Source organism: Pogoniulus pusillus, chromosome 7 (genome assembly GCF_015220805.1).
Source record: "Pogoniulus pusillus isolate bPogPus1 chromosome 7, bPogPus1.pri, whole genome shotgun sequence".
In the NCBI taxonomy this organism is placed as follows: Eukaryota; Metazoa; Chordata; class Aves; order Piciformes; family Lybiidae; genus Pogoniulus; species Pogoniulus pusillus.
Window position 1 is genome coordinate 7,502,835 of NC_087270.1, and position 20,975 is coordinate 7,523,809.

At 39.1% G+C, this 20,975-nt stretch overlaps 1 protein-coding gene across 1 annotated transcript in view; it reads left to right on the top strand.

Moving 5' to 3' along the window:
• Nucleotides 1-20,175, top strand: part of COL21A1 (collagen type XXI alpha 1 chain) — a 110,193-nt gene extending 90,018 nt beyond the window's left edge. The window contains exons 20-32 of the mRNA XM_064146744.1: nucleotides 3,571-3,615; nucleotides 3,973-4,026; nucleotides 6,123-6,176; nucleotides 7,424-7,477; nucleotides 7,979-8,050; nucleotides 8,602-8,637; nucleotides 9,314-9,358; nucleotides 11,371-11,403; nucleotides 15,321-15,467; nucleotides 15,561-15,615; nucleotides 15,920-16,120; nucleotides 18,317-18,394; nucleotides 19,608-20,175. Of these exons, the coding sequence (XP_064002814.1) occupies nucleotides 3,571-3,615; nucleotides 3,973-4,026; nucleotides 6,123-6,176; nucleotides 7,424-7,477; nucleotides 7,979-8,050; nucleotides 8,602-8,637; nucleotides 9,314-9,358; nucleotides 11,371-11,403; nucleotides 15,321-15,467; nucleotides 15,561-15,615; nucleotides 15,920-16,120; nucleotides 18,317-18,394; nucleotides 19,608-19,795 (1,062 nt within the window). The 3' untranslated portion in view covers nucleotides 19,796-20,175. The remainder of the gene's footprint in view (nucleotides 1-3,570; nucleotides 3,616-3,972; nucleotides 4,027-6,122; nucleotides 6,177-7,423; nucleotides 7,478-7,978; nucleotides 8,051-8,601; nucleotides 8,638-9,313; nucleotides 9,359-11,370; nucleotides 11,404-15,320; nucleotides 15,468-15,560; nucleotides 15,616-15,919; nucleotides 16,121-18,316; nucleotides 18,395-19,607) is intronic.
• The last annotated feature ends 800 nt before the right edge of the window (nucleotides 20,176-20,975 follow it).

The window sequence follows — 20,975 nt, forward strand, 5'->3', positions numbered from 1 at the left end:
TTTTGAGGATTTGTACTCCATGTGAAATCTCTGTTTAGGGTCAAGACCCATTTTCAAACCTTGTTTTGGCTTTTGACCTAAAAGTTAAGGAAGAAACTAATCTTTAGAATATCTACACTAATTTTTAAGTTGATCTGCTGTGACAATGCCAATAATTTTAAGAGGCATAACCACAGATTATCCTTGTAAAAGGAAGCAATAGATTTGGAACAGACAATGAGGAAAAAAAGTGGTTTTTTTAGGCATGCTGGAGTTGATCCTGCAGAATTTAGTCTTTGTAATTACTTATCTGTGGAAGCTATGTGGAAAAATAACACTCATGTGAAAATCTCATTCTTTGTGGCCAAATTAGTCACTTCATCCTTCTTCTTTTGTGCTAATTGACCCACAGAGCATCATTGAAATTCTCTATCTCATATACATTGGATATCACTCACATTAGCATAAGTGATAGATTAATTCATAGCTGACTGAATGTCAATGAGTCATAACAGGATTTTAAGTGTCTGGACAAGCTCCCACTGAAATAAGAGCCTGAGTTCCATATACTTCACTAGTGCAGTCAGTGAGAAGGAAATGTAAAATGAAGAAGAAAAGGAAATATTACTTAGTTCTACAATTGTTCTTGGAGTTTTACCTGTCTTTGCCACTGGAATAAAGGTAAGGTTAAACGTCTTGTATCAGCAATTTCCTTTGGCCAAGAAAATTCACTACAGCTCAGTGGGACATTGTGGTTTTAATTTTAGGCATGCTCAGCTAAAGGTAAATCATTGGCTGTGTTGGATAAGTATGTGGAACTATCTTCTGTTAGGCCTGTAAATAGGGTACAAATGCAATGAGGGAAAGCTTTGTACATCCTTTTAGTAAGAGAAGACTGTGGGAGGTTTCTTCAGCATATACAAAATACTGTTTCGTATTACAGATATTGAAAATTTAGTTTTGTCTTTCACAGCAAGAAGAATTAACTGTTAAATAATTATGGGAACTCATTGGACAGGCTTGGAAATCTCTAAATGTGAGGATAAATATACCCTATTTCCCATCTCCTTGTTTGTGCAAAAGACTGACAGTTTTTGACATGAAAGGTTATGTTTCATGATCTAAGTAGAAGTCTCAGAATGAAATATTGCTTTCCAGTTCTTTTTATTATATTATTTGATCTCCTCTGCTAATGATAAGTATGTTGGAATGCTGATGACCTGTAAAATGCTCAATCCTCATGATGTCTTTTTTAGCTCATATCCCATGAACTGTTTCTGCTTGTTGTGGTCATTATTATCTAGAAGTTGGGTGTGAACTGCAAAACAATGGAACTGTCTTTTCTAACCCAGTTGCACAAATGTAATCCATATGGAAACTATGAAGTTATTTCTGGTTGTTACAGTCATTTGTTTTTTCATACAGAATACATTTGTTTTGGTGATGTCTAGAACTGTCCTCTTATTTTCACTGCAACATACTTCCAGTATTGTATTAAAATTTAAAGTCTGTAAGACAAATTCTTGCTGCAGATTAATGATGATACAAGTATAGATTAGTGATCTGCAAGTGTGGATCAATGCTGGTACACATTTGTAATGGAGGGGTAATTCATTGGACACTGGAATGGGCTGCCTGGGGACGTGGTGGAGTCGCCGTCCCTGGGGCTGTTCAAGGCAAGATTGGACGTGGCACTTGGTGCCATGGTCTAGCCTTGAGCTCTGTGGTAAAGGGTTGGACTTGATGATCTGTGAGGTCTCTTCCAATCCTGATAATACTGTGATACTGTGATATTTTCCCTAAATGAATATGGTTTATTAATTGTGATATTCAGAACTCTTGCCACCAACAACCACTAATTTGAATAGTAATAGGTTCTTCGCATGGTCATGGAAACGTTTTACAAAGGAATAACTAGGTCTAGAAATGACTTGCAAAAAAGATAAACATTAATTGAAATGGAAGAGAAGGTTCCTGGAGACAATATACTGCTTGCCCACCAGATGGACACAAGAAGCTCCTTTCTGCTTACGGCAGAAGGCAATGGTGAATTATAAGAGGCTTTAGGTATTTACTCACCAAATATTATTTCCTGACTTGTGGAGCTAGCTACAGCTTCAGACAGTACCCAAATGCTTCAGGGAATTCTGTTACTGTCTTATCAACTGCTGAGACTTGCTTCTTCCCTGGATTCTGGGGAAAGGAGGCAGATAGTCTCTCACCTTGTCCTTTGGACCTTCTGGGCAATCTGTGTATCTCCAGGACTTCCTGTCTTGGCAGAAGACTTTCAGGTGTAGGCAGGATGTCTTGCGATGTGCAGTCTTAGCATGGTGTCATGATGGTTATGCAGGCCAATTGCATGGAGGCATTTAGAGCCTGTTCCTTGCAAACCGAGGCAGGCAGTTTCCAGGCAAACAAACTCAGAGCGTCAGAGTTTGTTACTTTGTGGCAGAGCTAGTTTATAGCTTAGCATAATGCTACAGAATCACTGCCATAAATAGAGAGCAATAGCAGCAGGCAACAGCAGGAATAAATACAATAGCAGAGCACATTGTGTTACCTGCTCATCTCTTTTTATCATTACAGCCCAAGATTAATGGGCCTTTGGACACAATAGCCAATCAGAATGGCAGTTACCCAAGCTTGACCTTATTAGGTGAAGCTCTAGGCTTGCTTTACACAAATTTGAGGAAAGCGTAGGCCTTGCACAAGGCAGGCACAACCTAAGTATGTGTATCTTGATTACCACAGGATGTAATCAAGTCTGGGCCAGCCAGAATCCTTAGGCTCAGTGGTTCAAGGTTCTTTGTCCTCTTTCCCATGGTTGCTTTTCCCATAGCAGAAGGGCGGAGAGCAGAAAAATATGCCTGGGCAAGCCACAACATGTATAAGCCTATATAAGCTTAACAACATTAAGAGCAGTGTCTGATGAATGTGAGTAGTTTTATTTGAGGGAAAGAAAGAGATTAACTGAATCTGAGTTACAGTTTGGAGTGTGTGTGGACTTTTTATTGTAAAATTCAAGTATGTTCTGTTAAATGATCACTGAAAGAAAATGAGATATGCTGCAGAACTCAATGAGCAGTGATGCTAAGGAAATTACACAGATGGAAGCTATGTGATTAAAGCTATCTCTTGTGTTCTGGTACAGTCACTGTATTTTAGGTAGAAAAGTAGAATGGTGTTTTTGACCAGGAATTTTGCTCTCTGTTGTGTGGGAAGTCTCACAGATAATGAAAAGTGATTTCTTTCACATTGTCAGAGTTTTCAGGCAAAGCAATGCAGCCCTTGGTGGGTAACAAGTAACGTGTGAGCTTGCTCAGCAGCAGGCATGGACTCCTACCAGGAAAGCACTGTGGAGTGACTGAATGTTAGTGTTCCACTGTATCCCCAGATGAAATAGTTTGCATGTTTCCAGATGAAGCTCTTTTCTCTTATACATATTTCTTTTTCTTTCTATTTCCTGTCCATATTTTGAACCCAAATCAAATGACAAATGGTAGATTTATGAGGACATGAAGCAGGAGTTTATGTATTATTTTCTGGATAAACTATTCCATATATTGAAAAGGGTTTCTCTCTTCCTCTCAGGGAATTCCTGGAATCCCTGGAAATCAAGGAGCAAAAGGACAAAAGGTACTGTAAATAGTTCAAAACAGTGTGCATCTCTATACCATTCCCAAGTGTTCAGTTTGCTAGAGGATAATTTTTACAGTAAGGATGATTTAGGACATCAGATTATGCTCTGAATGGATGGAGGTATGCTCCAAATTATTTCTGAAGTGTTTGAAAATCTTTAATTAGGTTTAACTTCCAACAGTTCTAGATAGAATTTATAATTTAAAATTTACAAAGTTCATTTTATAATAATTTGAAAAAAAAAATCCTGATTGAATAAATCTGCATAATTAAACAGTATTTAAAATGTTTGTTACTAACTGCAGTAACTGCATATTAATCACATCTTTTTTTCCTTCTTATGAAAAAATATAGGGTGAATCTGGCCCACCAGGTCATCCAGGAGCAAAAGGGTCACCAGGTGATACTGTAAGTTCACAAAATGCAGTTATTATGAACAAGTAATTCTAGTGCTATCACTCTTCCTTGTTACAAGTAGAGAGCGATAGCACTAGAGGCAAAATGGTAGCAAGGTAGCATTTTCAGGTTGGCAGATATGATCAGAATAAGTCTAATTTCTGAATTCACCCCAAAATACTGTATGCCCACTTTTATGATTTCCTGACTATGTATTTGGTGAACAAATCTATCAAAGATATTTGTCTGGTACTCTCTGAATGAATTACCTCTGAATTAACTTTGAAAGAACTCAAAGTAAATAGTTATGATAGCTTTTGGTGGATGATTGGAAGCTTGAAGAAAGAGGATGCCAAGGATCTCACTGTGGATGTTTTAATCTGTCATCTTTCTTGCTGAACTTGTCTAAAATCCTAGTTAATGTTGCTGTAAGGCCAGACCCAATATAAGAATTTGCTGGGGCTTATGGAAGAGAAACTGTCCCCATCTGCACCATTTGACACTGCCCTGCACAACATTTTTTTCCCTAAATTGGAAAGACATGGATTTGATAGACCACTCAAGGGATGGGGGATTGACAGGATGATTGCACTCAGAATTATAGCCAATGGCTAGATGTCTAAGTGAAGACAAGTGATGAACGGTGTTTGTCAGGAGTTGGTAATGCCACCAGTGTGGTTTAACATCTTTGTTGGTGACATGGACAGTGGGTTTGAGGCACTCTCAAGAAGTTTGCTGATGGTACCAAGCAGCGTCATCAGCATGCCTACTCCTAGCTAACATATACACAGTTGGTCTCCCACATGTGCCTCTAATAATTTTTATTGCTAATGCATTTTTTTATCTGAACAAAATGCCAGAGGGGAAGCTGTGTCATCAACTATAACAAGGCCCGGTGCCTCCACCACCTCCCTGGGCAGCCCATTCCAATTAATGCTTGTACTTGCTTTCCTCTATCGATGAATGCTTGTACTTGCTTTCCTAGCACAATTAATGTGCTAGTAACGAGCACCGGAGTCTATGCAGAAGAAGCCAACGCTTTCACTGTGTATGTTGAAAAATGAAGATAGCCTTCAAAGAATGCAGAAAAGTTCACAAAGTGAAGAGGCCTGCATTTTGGAAATGAGCAGACCAATATATGACATGAAATTTTGTTTAAAACAGCCAGATTGGTTTAAGACTTAACATTGAAATGAAAATTACTAAACCCTCATTTTGCCATCTAAATAAAAAGAAAAAATAAGTGAAGGAGCAGGCCTGATGTGCAAGTGAATTAAGACAATAGTGGAAGCAGACCTCAGAAACATTACTTCATCGTGAGAAATGGCATAAACTTTTACATACCAGATACTAGATTAGACTAGACTAAAAATGGCATAAACTTTTACGTACCACATACTAGATTAGATTAGACTAAAAATGGCATAAACTTTTACTTACCAGATACTAGATTAGACTAGACTAAAAATGGCATAAACTTTTATGTACCACATACTAGATTAGATTAGACTAAAAATGGCATAAACTTTTACTTACCAGGTACTAGATTAGACTAGACTAAAAATGGCATAAACTTTTACTTACCAGATACTAGATCAGACTAGACTAAAAATGGCATAAACTTTTACTTACCAGGTACTAGATTACACTAGATTAACAGGATCATCTGTGATCACATATCTGATTTTCATCTGTGATCAGATATCTGATTTTCTGCTAAATTGGAGCAAACATACCTATTCTTTAAAGTTCAGGAATGTGTTGGAAATTATTTGATGCATGATATTGATTATTGGAGAGAAATTGAAGTTTCACAGAAGAATTTTCATGAACAATAGATTGAAGAGTAAAAGTCTGACACAGAGGAAAATTGGAAGCAAAGTTACTCAGATTTTAGTCTGTTGATTGATATGAATTATTTATGTTCACAGACCTGTGTCTGTGACCTAAAGAGCAAGTGGCTTATGAAAGATGTTATATTTCCTGTCATATTTATATCACTATAGAAATATTATACTGTTACTCCTAACAATAGGACTACAATATGCTGAAACCACATTGCTCTAGCTTGATACAGAAATTCCTCTGCCTTTTTCACAATTAAATAGGGTTTGATGGGACCAGAAGGCTCATTTGGTCTACCTGGAGCTCCTGGGCCCAAGGTAAGTGTTAGTATTGATTTTCTTGTGACCAATACATGATTACATGTACATAACAAAGCACCAGGATTTTTTAGCAGTGTTTAGTATATTGAATATTAGTGAGCAGCTGTTAGATTTTCCCTATATTACCTAGTATGATAGTTCAGCTTAATACAGCTCATGAAATGATGTCCCATGAGGCTTGGAACAATTGAAGAGATGGTCATGAGACTTTGATTCAGCTTCACAATCCTGGGAAATGTTCTGCTATACTGGCAGTCATCTAATTCTCAGTATACATCAGAACTTTCTGCCAGTGTTACCTTTATTTAGGTTTCAGTTGTCTTAAATACCATTACATGCTGCTTTTTTCATCAGAGGTGCCAATTTATTTCAGATGTTATTTTATTGATTGCACTGCAACTACAGCAACAATTAATTTACCCCATGCTCTTAGAAACTACAATAGAGAATATAAATCCAGTTATGTTAGTGTAAATTAATCAAAGATAAGTTTTGGCAGGTAAGCACTGGTTGTATATCCCATAGAATAGTAAAAAATATAGGATCCTTTCCCCAAGCCTTGCATTTAGCTCTGTTTCAACTTGTACATTATTTTATATCCAAAAATACATATGTGTTTATTTTAAATTGCATACTGCAGGTAACATTTTTAAAGTGGTTAATGTTAGCTGTGATCAAGAAGCTGAAATACCCACAAAATTACTCAGATTTAATTGCTTTTCTTTGGTGAAAAAATACTTTTCTATATCTCTTATTCAGAATATAAGGTTATTTTTGCAGAATCATTCTTAATCAGCTTGTTCTTACAGAAGAGCTTAATGAGGTAATTAGTAATACCTAGATTTTAATGAAAGTCCTCATGCTGAATATATGCCCAATTCTATAGGCTGTAATAAACCCCAAAACATAAGTAAATATTCTGCTTCAGACAGCTCTGAGACTTTGCAGTGTTTAATTAAATAAGATGATGAAAATGTGCACTTACACATAGCAGGAGTGGGCAAGAGAAATGTGGCAGGTGGGGAAGGGGGCAGGGGCTGACAGATCACCTTTTTGTCATTAATATTTCATCTTTCCTGAGAGAAAGTTGAAACATATGGTTTCCTCTAAGGGAGCAGAGTATATCCTTTTAGTCACTACCCATGCTCATTTTTAAGTCTGTTTCTCAGTAGTGTCTATGTTTGTGAGTCCTACCACATGTAACAAAACATACTGATGTTATCAAACACCCTCTTGTCATATAGGGTGATAAAGGTGAACCTGGAATACAGGGGAAACCAGGATTATCAGGAGCCAAGGTAAATATGAAACTTGAAATCTTCTACTTGAAGAAGGGTTTGGTTTCTTTTGCCATGATTTACTGATTTCTCAAGATTTTCCATTGCAATTTCTTTCAAGATAATAGAGCAGTGAGGATAAAATTGCATCAGAATCCTTTTGATGGCTTATTCTTGCTAATTTTATAATAGCTTTTAGGCAGTGTTGTTTATGTAATGTTCATGAAGTTAGAACCTGCAAACTTCAGATAGTTTTATTTGTGTAATATTGAGAAAATCAATGCAAACCATATTAAAAGGGAATTACAAACTATAGAAAACGAAAGTCTGAAATTAAGAATTAGAAGTCTCTTTTTGTGGTTTCTCTGCATCCAGCATCTCTTCAAAATTGTCCAGGCATTTAATTCACCCTCAGTTATCCTCAAACTATCATAGCCAGGGCATACTGTGACCTTGAGAAAGCATTCGATGTATGTTTTTACACACAGCATATCACTGACACAGAGCTGTTGTATTACTCAGGGAGAACGAGGAGTACCAGGTGCTCCAGGTGAACCAGGCTACCCAGGCATTCCTGGTACTCAGGGTGTAAAAGTAAGTCTTTTTTCCCAGTTTTACATTAATTGCATCTTTTATTGGAAGTGCTTTTCACAAGATCACAGGATATTAGGGGTTGGAAGGGACCTAAGGAGACAGAGTCCAACCCCTCTGTTGGAGCAGGACAATACTGTCTAACACAGATCACAGAGGAACACATCCAGACAGGCCTTGAAAGTCTCCAGCGAAGGAAACCCCACAACCTCCCTGGGGAGCCTGTTCCAGTGCTCTGTGACCATTACAGTAAAGAAGTTCCCCCTTGTGTTGAGATGGAACCTCTTTTGCTGCAACTTACACCCATTGCTCCTTGTCTTATCCCAGGGAGCAGTGAGCAGAGCCTGTCCCCCCACTCCTGGCCAGCCCTCAGATACTTATAAACATCTATCAAATCCCCTCTAAGTCTTCTTTTCTCCAGGATAAAGTGATGCATTTACATTTAGTATAAATAAAAGCTATTAGATGCTTCTCTGGTATTTACTCTGTTCAAACATAGGCTGCATGTCTTTGAGATGAATCATGTTACAGTAGGGACTTTTAATATTTTACAGGGGGACAAAGGAAACCAAGGTGAAAGTGGTATCCAGGTATGTCAGCTCTGTTTCTAATGGAATGATCTGTCAACACACTTAATACAAGCCTTACATCTTAATTCAGGAGTGCACTTTTTAACATGAAGCTCCACAGGTTTGTTTGAATAGCAGAGGTGAGCCTCAACTCTTCTTCAAGGAAAACTCCCCAGTATGTGCAGTATGAATTTCCAGTTGTGTTTCTGAGGCTGAGCAGGCTATTGACATTTGGTGCAGAGTGTGCAGTCCTGGCAGAGGTGCAGTATCAGGGATTTGTGTTGTGCTGCCATCCAGGTGGCCTGGTTCACAACCAACCACTGTTCTGGGATGGGTTCTGTCCCTGCATGCCCCAGGCACTGTGGTATCACATAAATGCTTATGATCAAATTAATGCTACTTGGCCTCTGCCTACCTACTGTATTGTAAGTGAAGTTTTCCTTCTTGTTATCTTAAAGTCGTGGAAGTACCTACAAGAGTATCCTAACACAGATCCTAACATTGCTCCTTTATGTTCAGAGTAGAAATTGTATCCTTCTGCAGAATTTCTGTTCCAAACTGTTAAAGAATAACTTTTCAGATAGATTTGGCCTGGTTTAGGAGGAGATTTGAGAGTTTACCTTTTAGTGTTAAATTGATAGTTTAATTAAGTCTCATGGATTTTGGTTTTGTTTTAATATTCACTTCTTTTCTTAAGGGACTGAAAGGAGAAAAAGGAAGACAAGGAAATCCAGGTTTACAGGTACTGTTAAAATAGAGATCCCAGTTTAAGAGAGCTATGTCATGTTTTTTCTCAAGATATCTTCCTTCAGCATGGATAGTTCTTTGCATCAGGTGAAATATTTTTCTGCATAACATGATTACATAGTTAGATAAATTAAATAACCTCAGTACTTTTCAAATAAATACCACACATATATAGAGGAGATGAAGTGACACTTCTCAGCTGTGATAGGAAATGGACATGAGTTTGAACACAGAATCCCAACTTGATATACTGGAAAAACATTATGTTTTGAGGGTGGTTGAACACTGAAGGGTGCTGCTCACAGAGACCGTGGCAAAACATGTCTGTACAGGGTGTTTAGCAGCCTGATTTAGTTGGATCTGTTCTGAAATAGTTGAACCCAAGGAGATCACTTCCAACCTGCGTGGGTTTGTATTTCTGATGTATTATATCTTGAGAAACAGACTGGAAGTACTTTCTTCTGGATTATTTTACTAAATTCTTAATTATGCCATTAAAAAAAAAATTAAACAGTTATGAATAATGTAAACATTCTGCATATACCACACTACTCTTAGACTACACTGGAAGTCATTGACATCTTCAGTGCTCATAAATTACAGATGTTTCCTGTTTCAGCTGCAAATCAGTGAGATCCAGTCGTTCCTCTTTAACTCTGGGCCAATGTATTCTGATTGTGTCATAGTTGGCTATCTTATTATAGCACAGAAAATAACCATTAGTATTTAGAAATACTTGTTAACTACATAATCTATGTTGTGTCTAAACAGAGAAGTATTTGTTAGAGGTACATATCTAAAACTAGACTTGGAAGGAAGTCACAGTTGTTTTTCCCAGAGTTACGACATTGATACAGCTGCCTGTCTAGCCAGGAGGAGCCAATTCCAGTGGAGCATGGGCAGGAGATCTAGATCATATGTTAGCCTAGTTTTATCACTCTCAGGGGTATGTAGGCTGACAGAAGTCCCATAGTAAAGCTGAGCAGATGCTTTCAACAATAAACTAAATGGCTGGTCACTGGGCTTAACAAATGTGATGATATCCTACTCTACCGTTTTTACCAGTTAAACTCTCTAGATTTTCCTTTTGCAAGTAATGGACAAATATTTCACATAATTTACCTTTTTAATCTTCAGGTAAACCTTAAGTGAAAGAAAACATGGCACTTTTCGGATAGAATGATGCAACTGAATTGCTGTTGCTTGCTTTTATTTTATTTTTTTAAAGACAGATTAAAAAAACAACTGCAGACTTGGTCTAAAATTGTTTCCCATGCTTATCTGCTTTGGTCAGTAACCAAAACCTCAGTCATTCACATGCTTCTGATAGACAGTGCTAGGTTTCTCAAGCTTCCAGGAATTCTCAAAGATACAATACAGATTCCCTTGCCCATATGAGTATATTAGAAAATTTAAAGAGCCTGCACTGAACTGTCATAGAATCAGCCAGGTTGGAAGAGACCTCCAAGATCATCCAGTCCAACCTAGCACCCAGCCCTAGCCAGTCATCTTGCCATGGAACTCAATGCTCAGTAACACCACTCAACCATTTAGCATAAATTACTCCAAAACCATTTGCCAGCATCCAAAATTTGGCTTACAAACCTGAGTTTGTATTTCAAAGGCTCTGACCTTGGTTTCTGTCCAGTAAGACAGTATTAAACAGGTACAATGCTGCACACAAGATTTTATTTCTTTTGTAGAGTGAAAAAGTTTTTAATCTACATGTCTCAGTCTATCTGTTTGTAATAAGTTTTACATATTCCCAATTTATTCTTTTGGTATATAATATTACAGGTTTTGCTAAAGTGTTGTTTCAATATGATACACATTTTTCATCCTTATATAATGAGTTTGAATTTTTTGTACCCATTACAATCACAGAATCTTAAGAAACTGCCATTTGTGGTTGATTACTGAAAGCAAAGGGGCAAAACAAATTATTCCAAGTAATTTGGCTCAGTTTGCTTCTTAAACTCTTTTTTTTCTTCATATTAATTCCTAAAGGGATTGGAAGGATTGAATGGAGAACGAGGAGAGGTAAGTATTTTGTGATAACAAATTTTGTATTGAGATACTGACTTAAATGCAGGACAGAACCATTTCTACTAATAATTTATACAGGAATTCCACTCAGCCTGAAACTTGGGGGCACAAAGGGAAAGCCTTCTTGAACCAATGGGATGAGATTTAAGAAGGCCAAGTGCAGGGTTCTGCACTTTGGCCACAGCAAGCCCAAGCAGCACTACAGGTTGGGGACTGAGTGGCTGGAGAGCAGCCAGGAAGAAAGGGACCTGGGGGTACTGATAGATAGTAGGCTGAAGTGTGCCCAGGTGGCCAAGAGAGCCAATGGCATCCTGGCCTGCATCAGGAACAGTGTGGCCAGTAGGACAAGGGAGGTTATTCTGCCCCTGTACTCAGCACTGGTCAGGCCACACCTTGAGTGCTGTGTCCAGTTCTGGGCTCCTCAATTCAAGAGAGATGATGAGGTGCTGGAACATGTCCAGAGAAGGGCAACAAAGCTGGTGAAGGGCCTGGAACACAAACCCTATGAGGAGAGGCTGAGGGAGCTGGGGTTGTTTAGCCTGGAGAAGAGGAGCCTCAGGGGGGGCCTCATTGCTGTCTACAACTACCTGAAGGGAGGTTGTAGCCAGGTGGGGTTGGTCTCTTCTGCCAGGCAACCAGCAACAGAACAAGGGGACACAGTCTCAAGTTGTGCTGGGGGAAGTCTAGGCTGGATGTTAGGAGGAAGTTGTTGTCAGAGAGAGTGATTGGCATTGGAATGGGCTGCCCAGGGAGGTGGTGGAGTCACTGTCCCTGGAGGTGTTCAAGCAAAGCCTGGCTGAGGCACTTGGTGCCATGGTCTAGTTGACTGGCTAGGGCTGGGTGCTAGGTTGGCCTGGATGATCTCGGAGGTGTCTTCCAACCTGGTTGATTCTATGATTCTATTCTAACTGCTCTCATCTTTTCTTTTATCTTTTTTTTTTTCCCTGTGATTTTTTTTTGGTTGGTTTGGGTTTTTTTTGTTTCTTGGTTTTTTTTGTGGTTTTTTTTTTAATGTTTGGCTAATAATTTTGACCAGACCTTTTAATCTTTTTGTTGCATGTTGTTTAGAAATTGGTATTTAAAACACCTGCCTTGGTAGTTGGTTTTTTATTTCACTATTTAGTGAAATTAGGCTACACACTGCCCCAATTATTACAAGTTACTGTTACTTTAATTAGAGGATGTTTTGTTCAGTGCCTTTTCATTAAAGCATTGTTAAATATCAACAACTGAACATATTCTCTGGAAGTTCCATTCTGGTGTTTAAAAAATTTAAATTGCCCTACCTGCTGCTGTTTGGTTCTATGAAATACTTAAAACCAGAGCATTTAGTAAACTCTTTTCCTTTATGATATTTTCCTTGCCCTAGCAAGAGTCAGTGTATACGGCCACACATAGGCTGTGGCTTAACCTCAGAAGCCCAAGGTAGACTGCAGAAATTGTTCCCTCAGCATTTTCACTTGCTTTTTGGCAGGTTCTGCAAGCAGTTGTGCTGATGCTCCCAACATTTTGTCCTGGTGTGTCTCTACTGGCCTCTTGCCTATGATGTTTTTCTACAAGAGATGCCACTTCCCCAATATTTCACTAGTTGTTAATGAGACTAGCAAGCATTATCCAAATAAATCAACTTGCAAGTCAGATGCAATTTGTCACAACATAATCCTTAGCTTTAAAAGCAATTAAAATTAAAGCCAGCACCTTCCAGCTACCCAGAACATCATGATTTTCACATCCCAGCAGATGCAGTTTCTAGTATGGCCACATTTGCTCCATGTGTTTGTTTGTGAGCCTTGCTAACCCTGTTAAATAAAAAAAAAAGGCATTTACAACTATGTAGTAAAATGGAACAAGTACAAACCTATGTGGTGCAGCTAAGAATACCTATACCCTGTGACTGCAACATTCAAAGTAACAGTATCAAGAAAGTAAGATGACAGCTTTGGAAGAAAATTAAACCACTCTGAATTAGAGTATAATTTATGTAGTAGGACTAGAGTATGGACTGCTGTTCTGCCCAAGCATCTTACTGGTGCACCACCTTTCCAGAGGTACTGTTTTACACGTGGTTGTCATCTGTCACAGTTTGTCTCATTTCTGTCTTGTTGGGGATTTTTGTTTGGTTTGGGTTTGGTTGTTTTTTGTTGTTTTTTTTTTTTCCTGTAAGGAGAGAAGCTACCTGCCTTATTGTAGTGGCTGAGTAATCCAATATGGAATTTGAAGCTTGCCACCTTGTAATAATTTGTGTGGAGAACACTGGGCATTGTTACTAGTTCAGACCAAGCTAGAAATTTTTCCAGCTTTCTTCATGTGAAGAATTTTTATAAGCATTACACAGACTGCCACCAAGTAATGTAAATACCCTAATTTCAAACTCAGTGTAAATCTATGTCAGCTCTGTACCTAAGTGCTTCTTAAACATGCATTATTTACTCTAACAAATGGTGTCAGATAGAGTAACCCTGCTGCCTTGTTTCCATAACTCCATCTTAAATAGTTGATAAGGGTGAAAGAAAGTTTGGAAGCAGCTGGTAGCATTATGTAGAAGCTGTGCAAAAGTGGAAAGAAAAATCACCTCAGAGACTTTCAAAACCTTCCTGGCTGCATTCCTTTGTGGACTACACTGGGTGGTCCTGCTTTGGCAGGGGGGTTGGACTAGATGATCTCTGGAGGTCCCTTCCAAACTCTAATACTGTGTGATTCTGTGACGGTAGCATCACTAAGAGGAGGTAACCAAGCTCCTCCAAAGGGGCACCGAATTGTTCTTCATCTCTTCCAGATGTTCTCTGCAACATATAGGCTTGAGCTGCAGGCTCTACTACCTTACAGCTGGAGAAGAAATCTTTCTGTGTACCCATCTCCTTCTCTGGAGCCTTTCAAGGCCTATCTGGATGTGTTCCTTTGTGATCTGTGTTAGATACAATTGTCCTGCTCTGGCAGGGAGGTTGGACTCAATGATCTCCTTGGGTGCCTTCCAACCCCTAACATCCTGTGATCCTGTGACCCAAACATAGTATACTAATTTTAATCTTGGGCATATACCAAATTACAATGTCCTGATTTTCTGTTGGCTCCAGCAGAGTGAGAGTTCCATATGAACTCTTGCAGAAGGTAATTCCATACATAGAAGGATCATTGCTTCTGTGAAGACATAGCAAAATACTTTCCAGTATTATGTTAACGTTTTCCAGTGAAGCAAATGGACTACAGTTGTTTTCAATCACATGAACTATAACCAAAGTTAGTCAAAAAACAACAGCAAAAAAAACCTCCTAACTGCTATTAAACTATTTTTTTTCATGTGTTATACACTATGAATCATAGAATCAAGCAGGTTGGAAGAGACCTCCAAGATCAGCCAGTCCAACCCATCCCCCAGCACTATCCAATCAACTAGACCATGGCACTAAGTGCCTCATCCAGTCTTTTCTTGAACACCTCCAGGGGCCACTTAGTGGACATAGGATAAAAGCAAAAATACTTAATTATTAGAGTAAGTGGAACCAGATTTTTATTCCTAATTTTCCCAGCCTTTTAAGGATTTTAAATATACTGTAACAAGTTATATAATTGCCATGAAAAAAGAGAATAAAGCCTTTCCTTCCATATATTAATAAGGAAGACTACTTTGTTTTATACTAATTACTAAGTATGCTTAGTAATTAGTATACTTAGGAATAATTATACTTAGTAATTCATGATACATGGTAAATTATATCTGAAAAAGCTACTAAAGCAACTGAAAACTTCAGTACATTTTAGCAAAATAGACCTCATAGTTACCAAGTTCATTTTCAGATTAGATTAGTTTTATGAAGATCCTCAAAGCAGGTTTTCTGGGAGTTTGCTTGATGCTACCCAGATTTAAAGGGCCTGTGAAGACACAATTGGCTTTTTGTTGGTTTTCACTCCAGAAAGGTGAGAAAGGAGATCGAGGCATTCGAGGCATCAATGGGCAAAAAGGAGAAACTGGTACCCAGGGTTTGCTTGGACCTCCTGGTCTCAGAGGTCAGCCAGGAGACAGAGGAGCCCCAGGACCACCTGGATCAGATGGGAAACCTGTATGTATGGGATCTCCAATCATTGTGGGTGCCTTAAAAACCCAAACAAGTGCACACTTTCTGGTTTTTCAAACTGCTCTCTGTTCAATTCAGGCACGGGAATTTTCAGAAGAGTTTATTCGGCAGGTGTGTTCTGATGTTTTGAGAAGTAAGTTGGAAAACCTCTTTACTGTTTTCCTTGTTTAAAGAGCTAAAGAAGTTCCATGATAATTATAGAGATGCTTTCTTGGAAGCAAGATTGGTATTTCTGATTTATCTCTTGTTTTCATTTCATCCGAGAAATATGTTTCCACACCATGAGTCCCACACTTTACCATCTTGTTTTCTAAAGGTATCATACTCACTAAGGAGGGGAAATTCTTTTTGTGTTAGTGGCTAGGGGACAATATTTTTGTACTTTATTGTGACAACACTCTTAAACTTTTTTTTGGTTGTTGTTTGGATTCTCCCAGCCCAGTTGCCTGTCATCCTCCAGAGTGGAAGACTACAAAACTGTAACCACTGTCAGTCCCAAAGTGCTTCTCCAGGACTTCCAGGACCACCAGGTCCAAGAGGTCCTGAAGGCCCAAGAGGGTTTCCTGGTTTACCAGGAAATGATGGCATTCCAGGGCTGACTGGCATCCCGGGGCGCCCTGGGGCTCGTGGAACCAGAGGTACTATGTGTATGTGTTGTGGTGCTAGACTTTGTCTTCTGCTGCCAGTTTTGAATGGGATTAGTGCAGGGTGGAGTAGGGAAATAGCTGGGTTTGTAAACATGGTGCAGTGTGAATGTTTCACTACTTATGAGGAACATGTGTCAGAAGGGAAGGTGCACGAACACAGCATTCAATAATAGTCAAACTTTGGTGTGATCTTGTTTAGAGAGCTTAGTCTCATGTAAATTTTTTTTTATCCATTTAGATTGTTTTCCATATGTTTAGATATGAATTATCAATATATTTCCATGGTTTTCATTTCTTTTCTTCCAAACTTACTTGTTTCTGCTATTTTAAAGACTGAGACTTATTCGCTGGCTGTTTACTGTCTACTGCCCTGCAGGCTGATTTTTGGCATTTAGCAACCTTTGTACTCCCACTGATTTCCTGAAGTTTTCTCCTTTTGTTTGGTTTTTTTGTTTTTTTTACCTCATAAGATTTTTTTTTTTCCCTTTATGCTTTTCTTGAACACTCTGGTTTCCTTTTGGGCAAGCTATGGTTTATGCTTTCAAGTAACTCATCTGTCTGAGCATTCTAACTGATTTCTGTGATGTACTTTTAGACTTTAAGTATACACATAAAGTTGGGAACTAGATCAAGAGACTGAGTGATGTCCATAATGTTACAACTGATCCCAGCAGAACCTGTGTTTCCTATAGCATCAAAATAAACAGGAAAGGTATATGAAATGCAGTTAACTTGTAATGTGGCAAGGGTGGGAAGGCAAGTGATGAAATAAATGTTGTGTGTCTAGACAGTGAACAAAATATACATTGTTTTCAGTTAACATGTAAACATTTTGTTCATATGGCTACAAGTTTTAAGCCTGTCTTAATCAGAGAATATCATAGAATCAACCAGGTTGGAAGAGACCTCCAAGATCATCCAGGCCAACCTAGCACCCAGCCCTAGCCAGTCAACTAGACCATGGCACTAAGTGCCTCATCCAGTCTTCTCCTGAACACCTCCAGGGACGGTGACTCCACCACCTCCCTGGGAAGCCCATTCCAATGGCAAATCACTCTTTGTGACTTATTAATTGTGACATAGCACATCAAATTCCTTTTGGATGTAATGGTTATTTGTTTGTAGTACTTTTATAGTTTCATCTTCAGTAGGAGAATGTGCAGTTTTCTTCTGGCTCTGACAAGTAACAGTTCTTTCTGACTGTTCTGTAACACTTGGAACAATAGTTGTCTGTTTCTCTAAACAAACTGAATTAATTTTGGTTTAGTAGTATAGGATAGAACATATTTTGCCATTCCAAATATTTCTTTGATGGAGAATATTGTCTATATATTCTGCATTCTGCAGGGGCTATGACATATAATTTATACTTTCTTCATACAGCTTCTTAAAACCTTTGCCAATGGAAGGGCAATAACAGCAAATTACTTAATTGCCTATCATCTATTCCTTCAACTCATAGTGGCTACTTAACAGGTACTACATCAGCTCTTAACCTTGAGTACTGTGTCCAGTTCTGGGCTCCTCAATTCAAGAGAGATGTTGAGGTGCTGGAAGGTGCGCAGAGAAGGACAACAAAGCTGGTGAGGGGCCTGGAACACAAAGCCTATGAAGAGAGGCTGAGGGAGCTGGGGGAGTTCAGCCTGGAGAAGAGGAGGCTCAGGGGGGACCTCATTGCTGTCTACAACTACCTGAAAGGAGGCTGTAGCCAGATGGGGGTTGGTCTCTTCTGCCAGGCAACCAGCAGCAGAACAAGGGGACACAGTCTCAAGTTGTGCTGGGGGAAGTCTAGGCTGGATGTTAGGAGGAAGTTGTTGCCAGAGAGAGTGATTGGCATTGGAATGGGCTGCCCAGGGAGGTGGTGGAGGCACCATCCCTGGAGGTGTTCAAGAAAAGCCTGGATGAAGCACTTGGTGCCATGGTCTAGATGACTGGCTAGGGCTGGGTGTTAGATTGGACTGGCTGATCTTGAAGGTCTCTTCCAACCTGGTTGATTCTATGATTCTATGATTTAGAACTCAGTTACGCTGTGCAGTTGACAAGGAAGGGCTCATTTTACATTTCATTATTTGCTTCTAAACGATAATATTTTTGATTCAATAAGTATTAGAAAATGCTGAGTTCCTAATTAATTTGATGAAAATATTCTTAGTGTGTAAAGATATACACATCTTTGCTAATTCACAGGACTTCCAGGGAAAAATGGTGCAAAAGGCAATCAAGGAGTTGGGGCTCCTGGGATCCAAGGCCCCCCAGGACCTCCAGGTGAGGGATGGTTCAGCTATGCAAATGTGGTGCATGCTAATAATTTTTTTGGGAAAAAAATGTGTTTAAAAATATATTGATCTATTTTGGAGAACCTTTGTTTCCTTAGTTTTTACATACCTTAATTACTCTATACATATAGAATACAACTGCTACCCATTTCTTGCATGTGTTTTAAATTGTCCTGTTAATACATTGTTTCATACAAGGACAGGTCTTGTAGAGATTGATGCCTGAAACTGCTGTTTCTTGAGAAATGTTTAATACATTGTCTAAAAACTGAGCCCTGATACAATCATGTGCTTCCTAACAGCAGTGCTTATTCAAAATGCAAAGGTGAGCATTCAGAAGGGTTAAGATCTGATCTAAAGCCAGAGAGACAAGTAGCATGTGATGGCTTGGGTGTTCCCCACCCCCCCACACTTTGAAAATCACCCAGACTAGACTCAGCCAGCTCTGGAAATATGAATGAAGCTTATATTTACAGCTTAGCTCAATATACAAGCAGATATTTACAGTTATAGACAGAAATAGACAAGGGAAAAGGGAATACAGAAACACAACAGCCCTCCCAGAAACCTGAGTCCCCAGGAGGGGCTCCCAACTGCCTCTTCACCTTCCCCCTGCCCCTCTCAAGCTTACCTCAGTCCCAAGGAAGAATGGAGGTTGGGCCAGGGGGTTAGGAAGCTAAGTGGATTAGTCAAAGATGCTAGAGAGAGAGAGCGATGCAGCTCAGCCAGTACCCCAGCAGAAGTAGAAGTGAGTGCCTTATCTGTGTTTTGATTCATCTTCTTGTGCCTCTCAGCAAGCCTATGAGTGAAGTAGACCTCACCCTTGTTTTCCTTTCACAGGTGTAATCTGGTTCTCCTCACCAAAAACATTCTAGCTAGCTTCAAACTAGCACATAGGAGTAGGAGGATTCTGATTCATACCATGGTGCTTCCAGAGTGTAGGATAAAGTATAACAGTCTATAAAGTAGATCTGTATTTTTACTTTTAAAAGGTATTTTTATTTAAAGCATATTTTATGTTCTTTAGGGAAAAAAAAGTCTTAGGAAGTTATCATGGTTTTCATATAAACAGTTTGTGACAAGAGTCTTTCTCAGAAAAGGAAGTTTTCTTTGGGGGCTTTATGGGTCCATGCTTGCTCTTGCTTTCATTTTAATAAAAAGACCTCCCTAATGTGTTTGTTTATTTCATGTCTGTCATTAAGGTCCTGAAGGTCCACCAGGTATGAGTAAGGAAGGACGCCCTGGAGAGCGTGGGCAGCCTGGTAAAGATGGAGGTCATGGCAGTCCGGGAATGCCAGGACCAGTTGGACCCCCCGGAATTTGTGACCCGTCACTGTGTTTTAGTGTCATCGTGGGGAGAGATCCATTTAGAAAGGGACCAAATTATTAATTGGTGATATGATAATTTAGAGGAATAGGTATGGTGCTTGTCTTCTATGGTCTTTCAAGTCTCAGGAAGGTGACCAACAACAACCCCATAAGCCGGAACAAAAGTACCTCTGCCATTATAAACACCATAAATAATGAACCCCAAGGGTTATGTATTCCTCTAGACAAGAAGCTCCAATACTTTTTTATTTGTATTGAGTGAATCTTGACTGGTTTTAAAGAGATGATCAATTTTCATAGGAATAAAATAAACTATAATCTTTACTATTTAGTATTTCAGTGTCCTATCACAGTCCTGTCACCACTGAAGTCCTCTGCAAAATTGCTCAAGATCCCACTGGGAGCAGGATTAGGCATTAAATGGTTTTGGGCAGGCATAAATTACTGTGACTATTTTTCACATGCAGCCAGCATACACAGTATTTGACTTTGAGAGTGTGACTGGCTTTGGCTTCATGTGTGTGCAAATCTTACTGGCTTGTGTATGTTTCTTATGTCATAGTTCTGTGAGAGAAAGCATGTAGTAAAGCTTTATGGATTAAGAGAAACATCTGGAATTAGAGCACTAACACCACCTATTCTGCCCCGCAACTCTGCTTAAAACCAAGGTGAAATGCAAGGGTAGAACTACCACTCCAAGAAAGTCAAAGGTTTGGTTGAAGGTGGTGCTGTCAGCTACTAAAGGTCAAAAGTGACTCGACTTACACAAACATAACTTAAAAAAAGAGCTGCTGTAGCTGCCTTGGAGCTATGATTTGGCCACCAACAAAAAATCTTCAGTTCTGCCTAACCGTTAAGTTATATCCACTTTGCTGTTTCTCCCCAAGGACTGCAGTGGTCAAATTGAAGAAGCAAGCTTACAAGGAGAGAGGTGTAACTGCTGGCTGGCTAGCTGTGATGGTTGTTTTACTGGTTTGTTTTTCATTTCAAGCAAGCTGTGTGTAATTCTCATTGTATGCTTTGCTAAGGAGCTGTATCGCTTGCTCTAACCGAAAAAGCAAACACCCAGTTCCCGTCAGAATTTGAAAGCCATTTCTTAAGTTAAGGCAGAACTTAAATTAATGTGTTTTTTTTTAAATAGAATTTTATATGTGGCTTTTTCTGCTGTGTTGTTTTCTGTTGTCCTATTATCAGTGATTGGCATTGTGCTTGACATTCACAATAAAATGAAATTTTCTAAG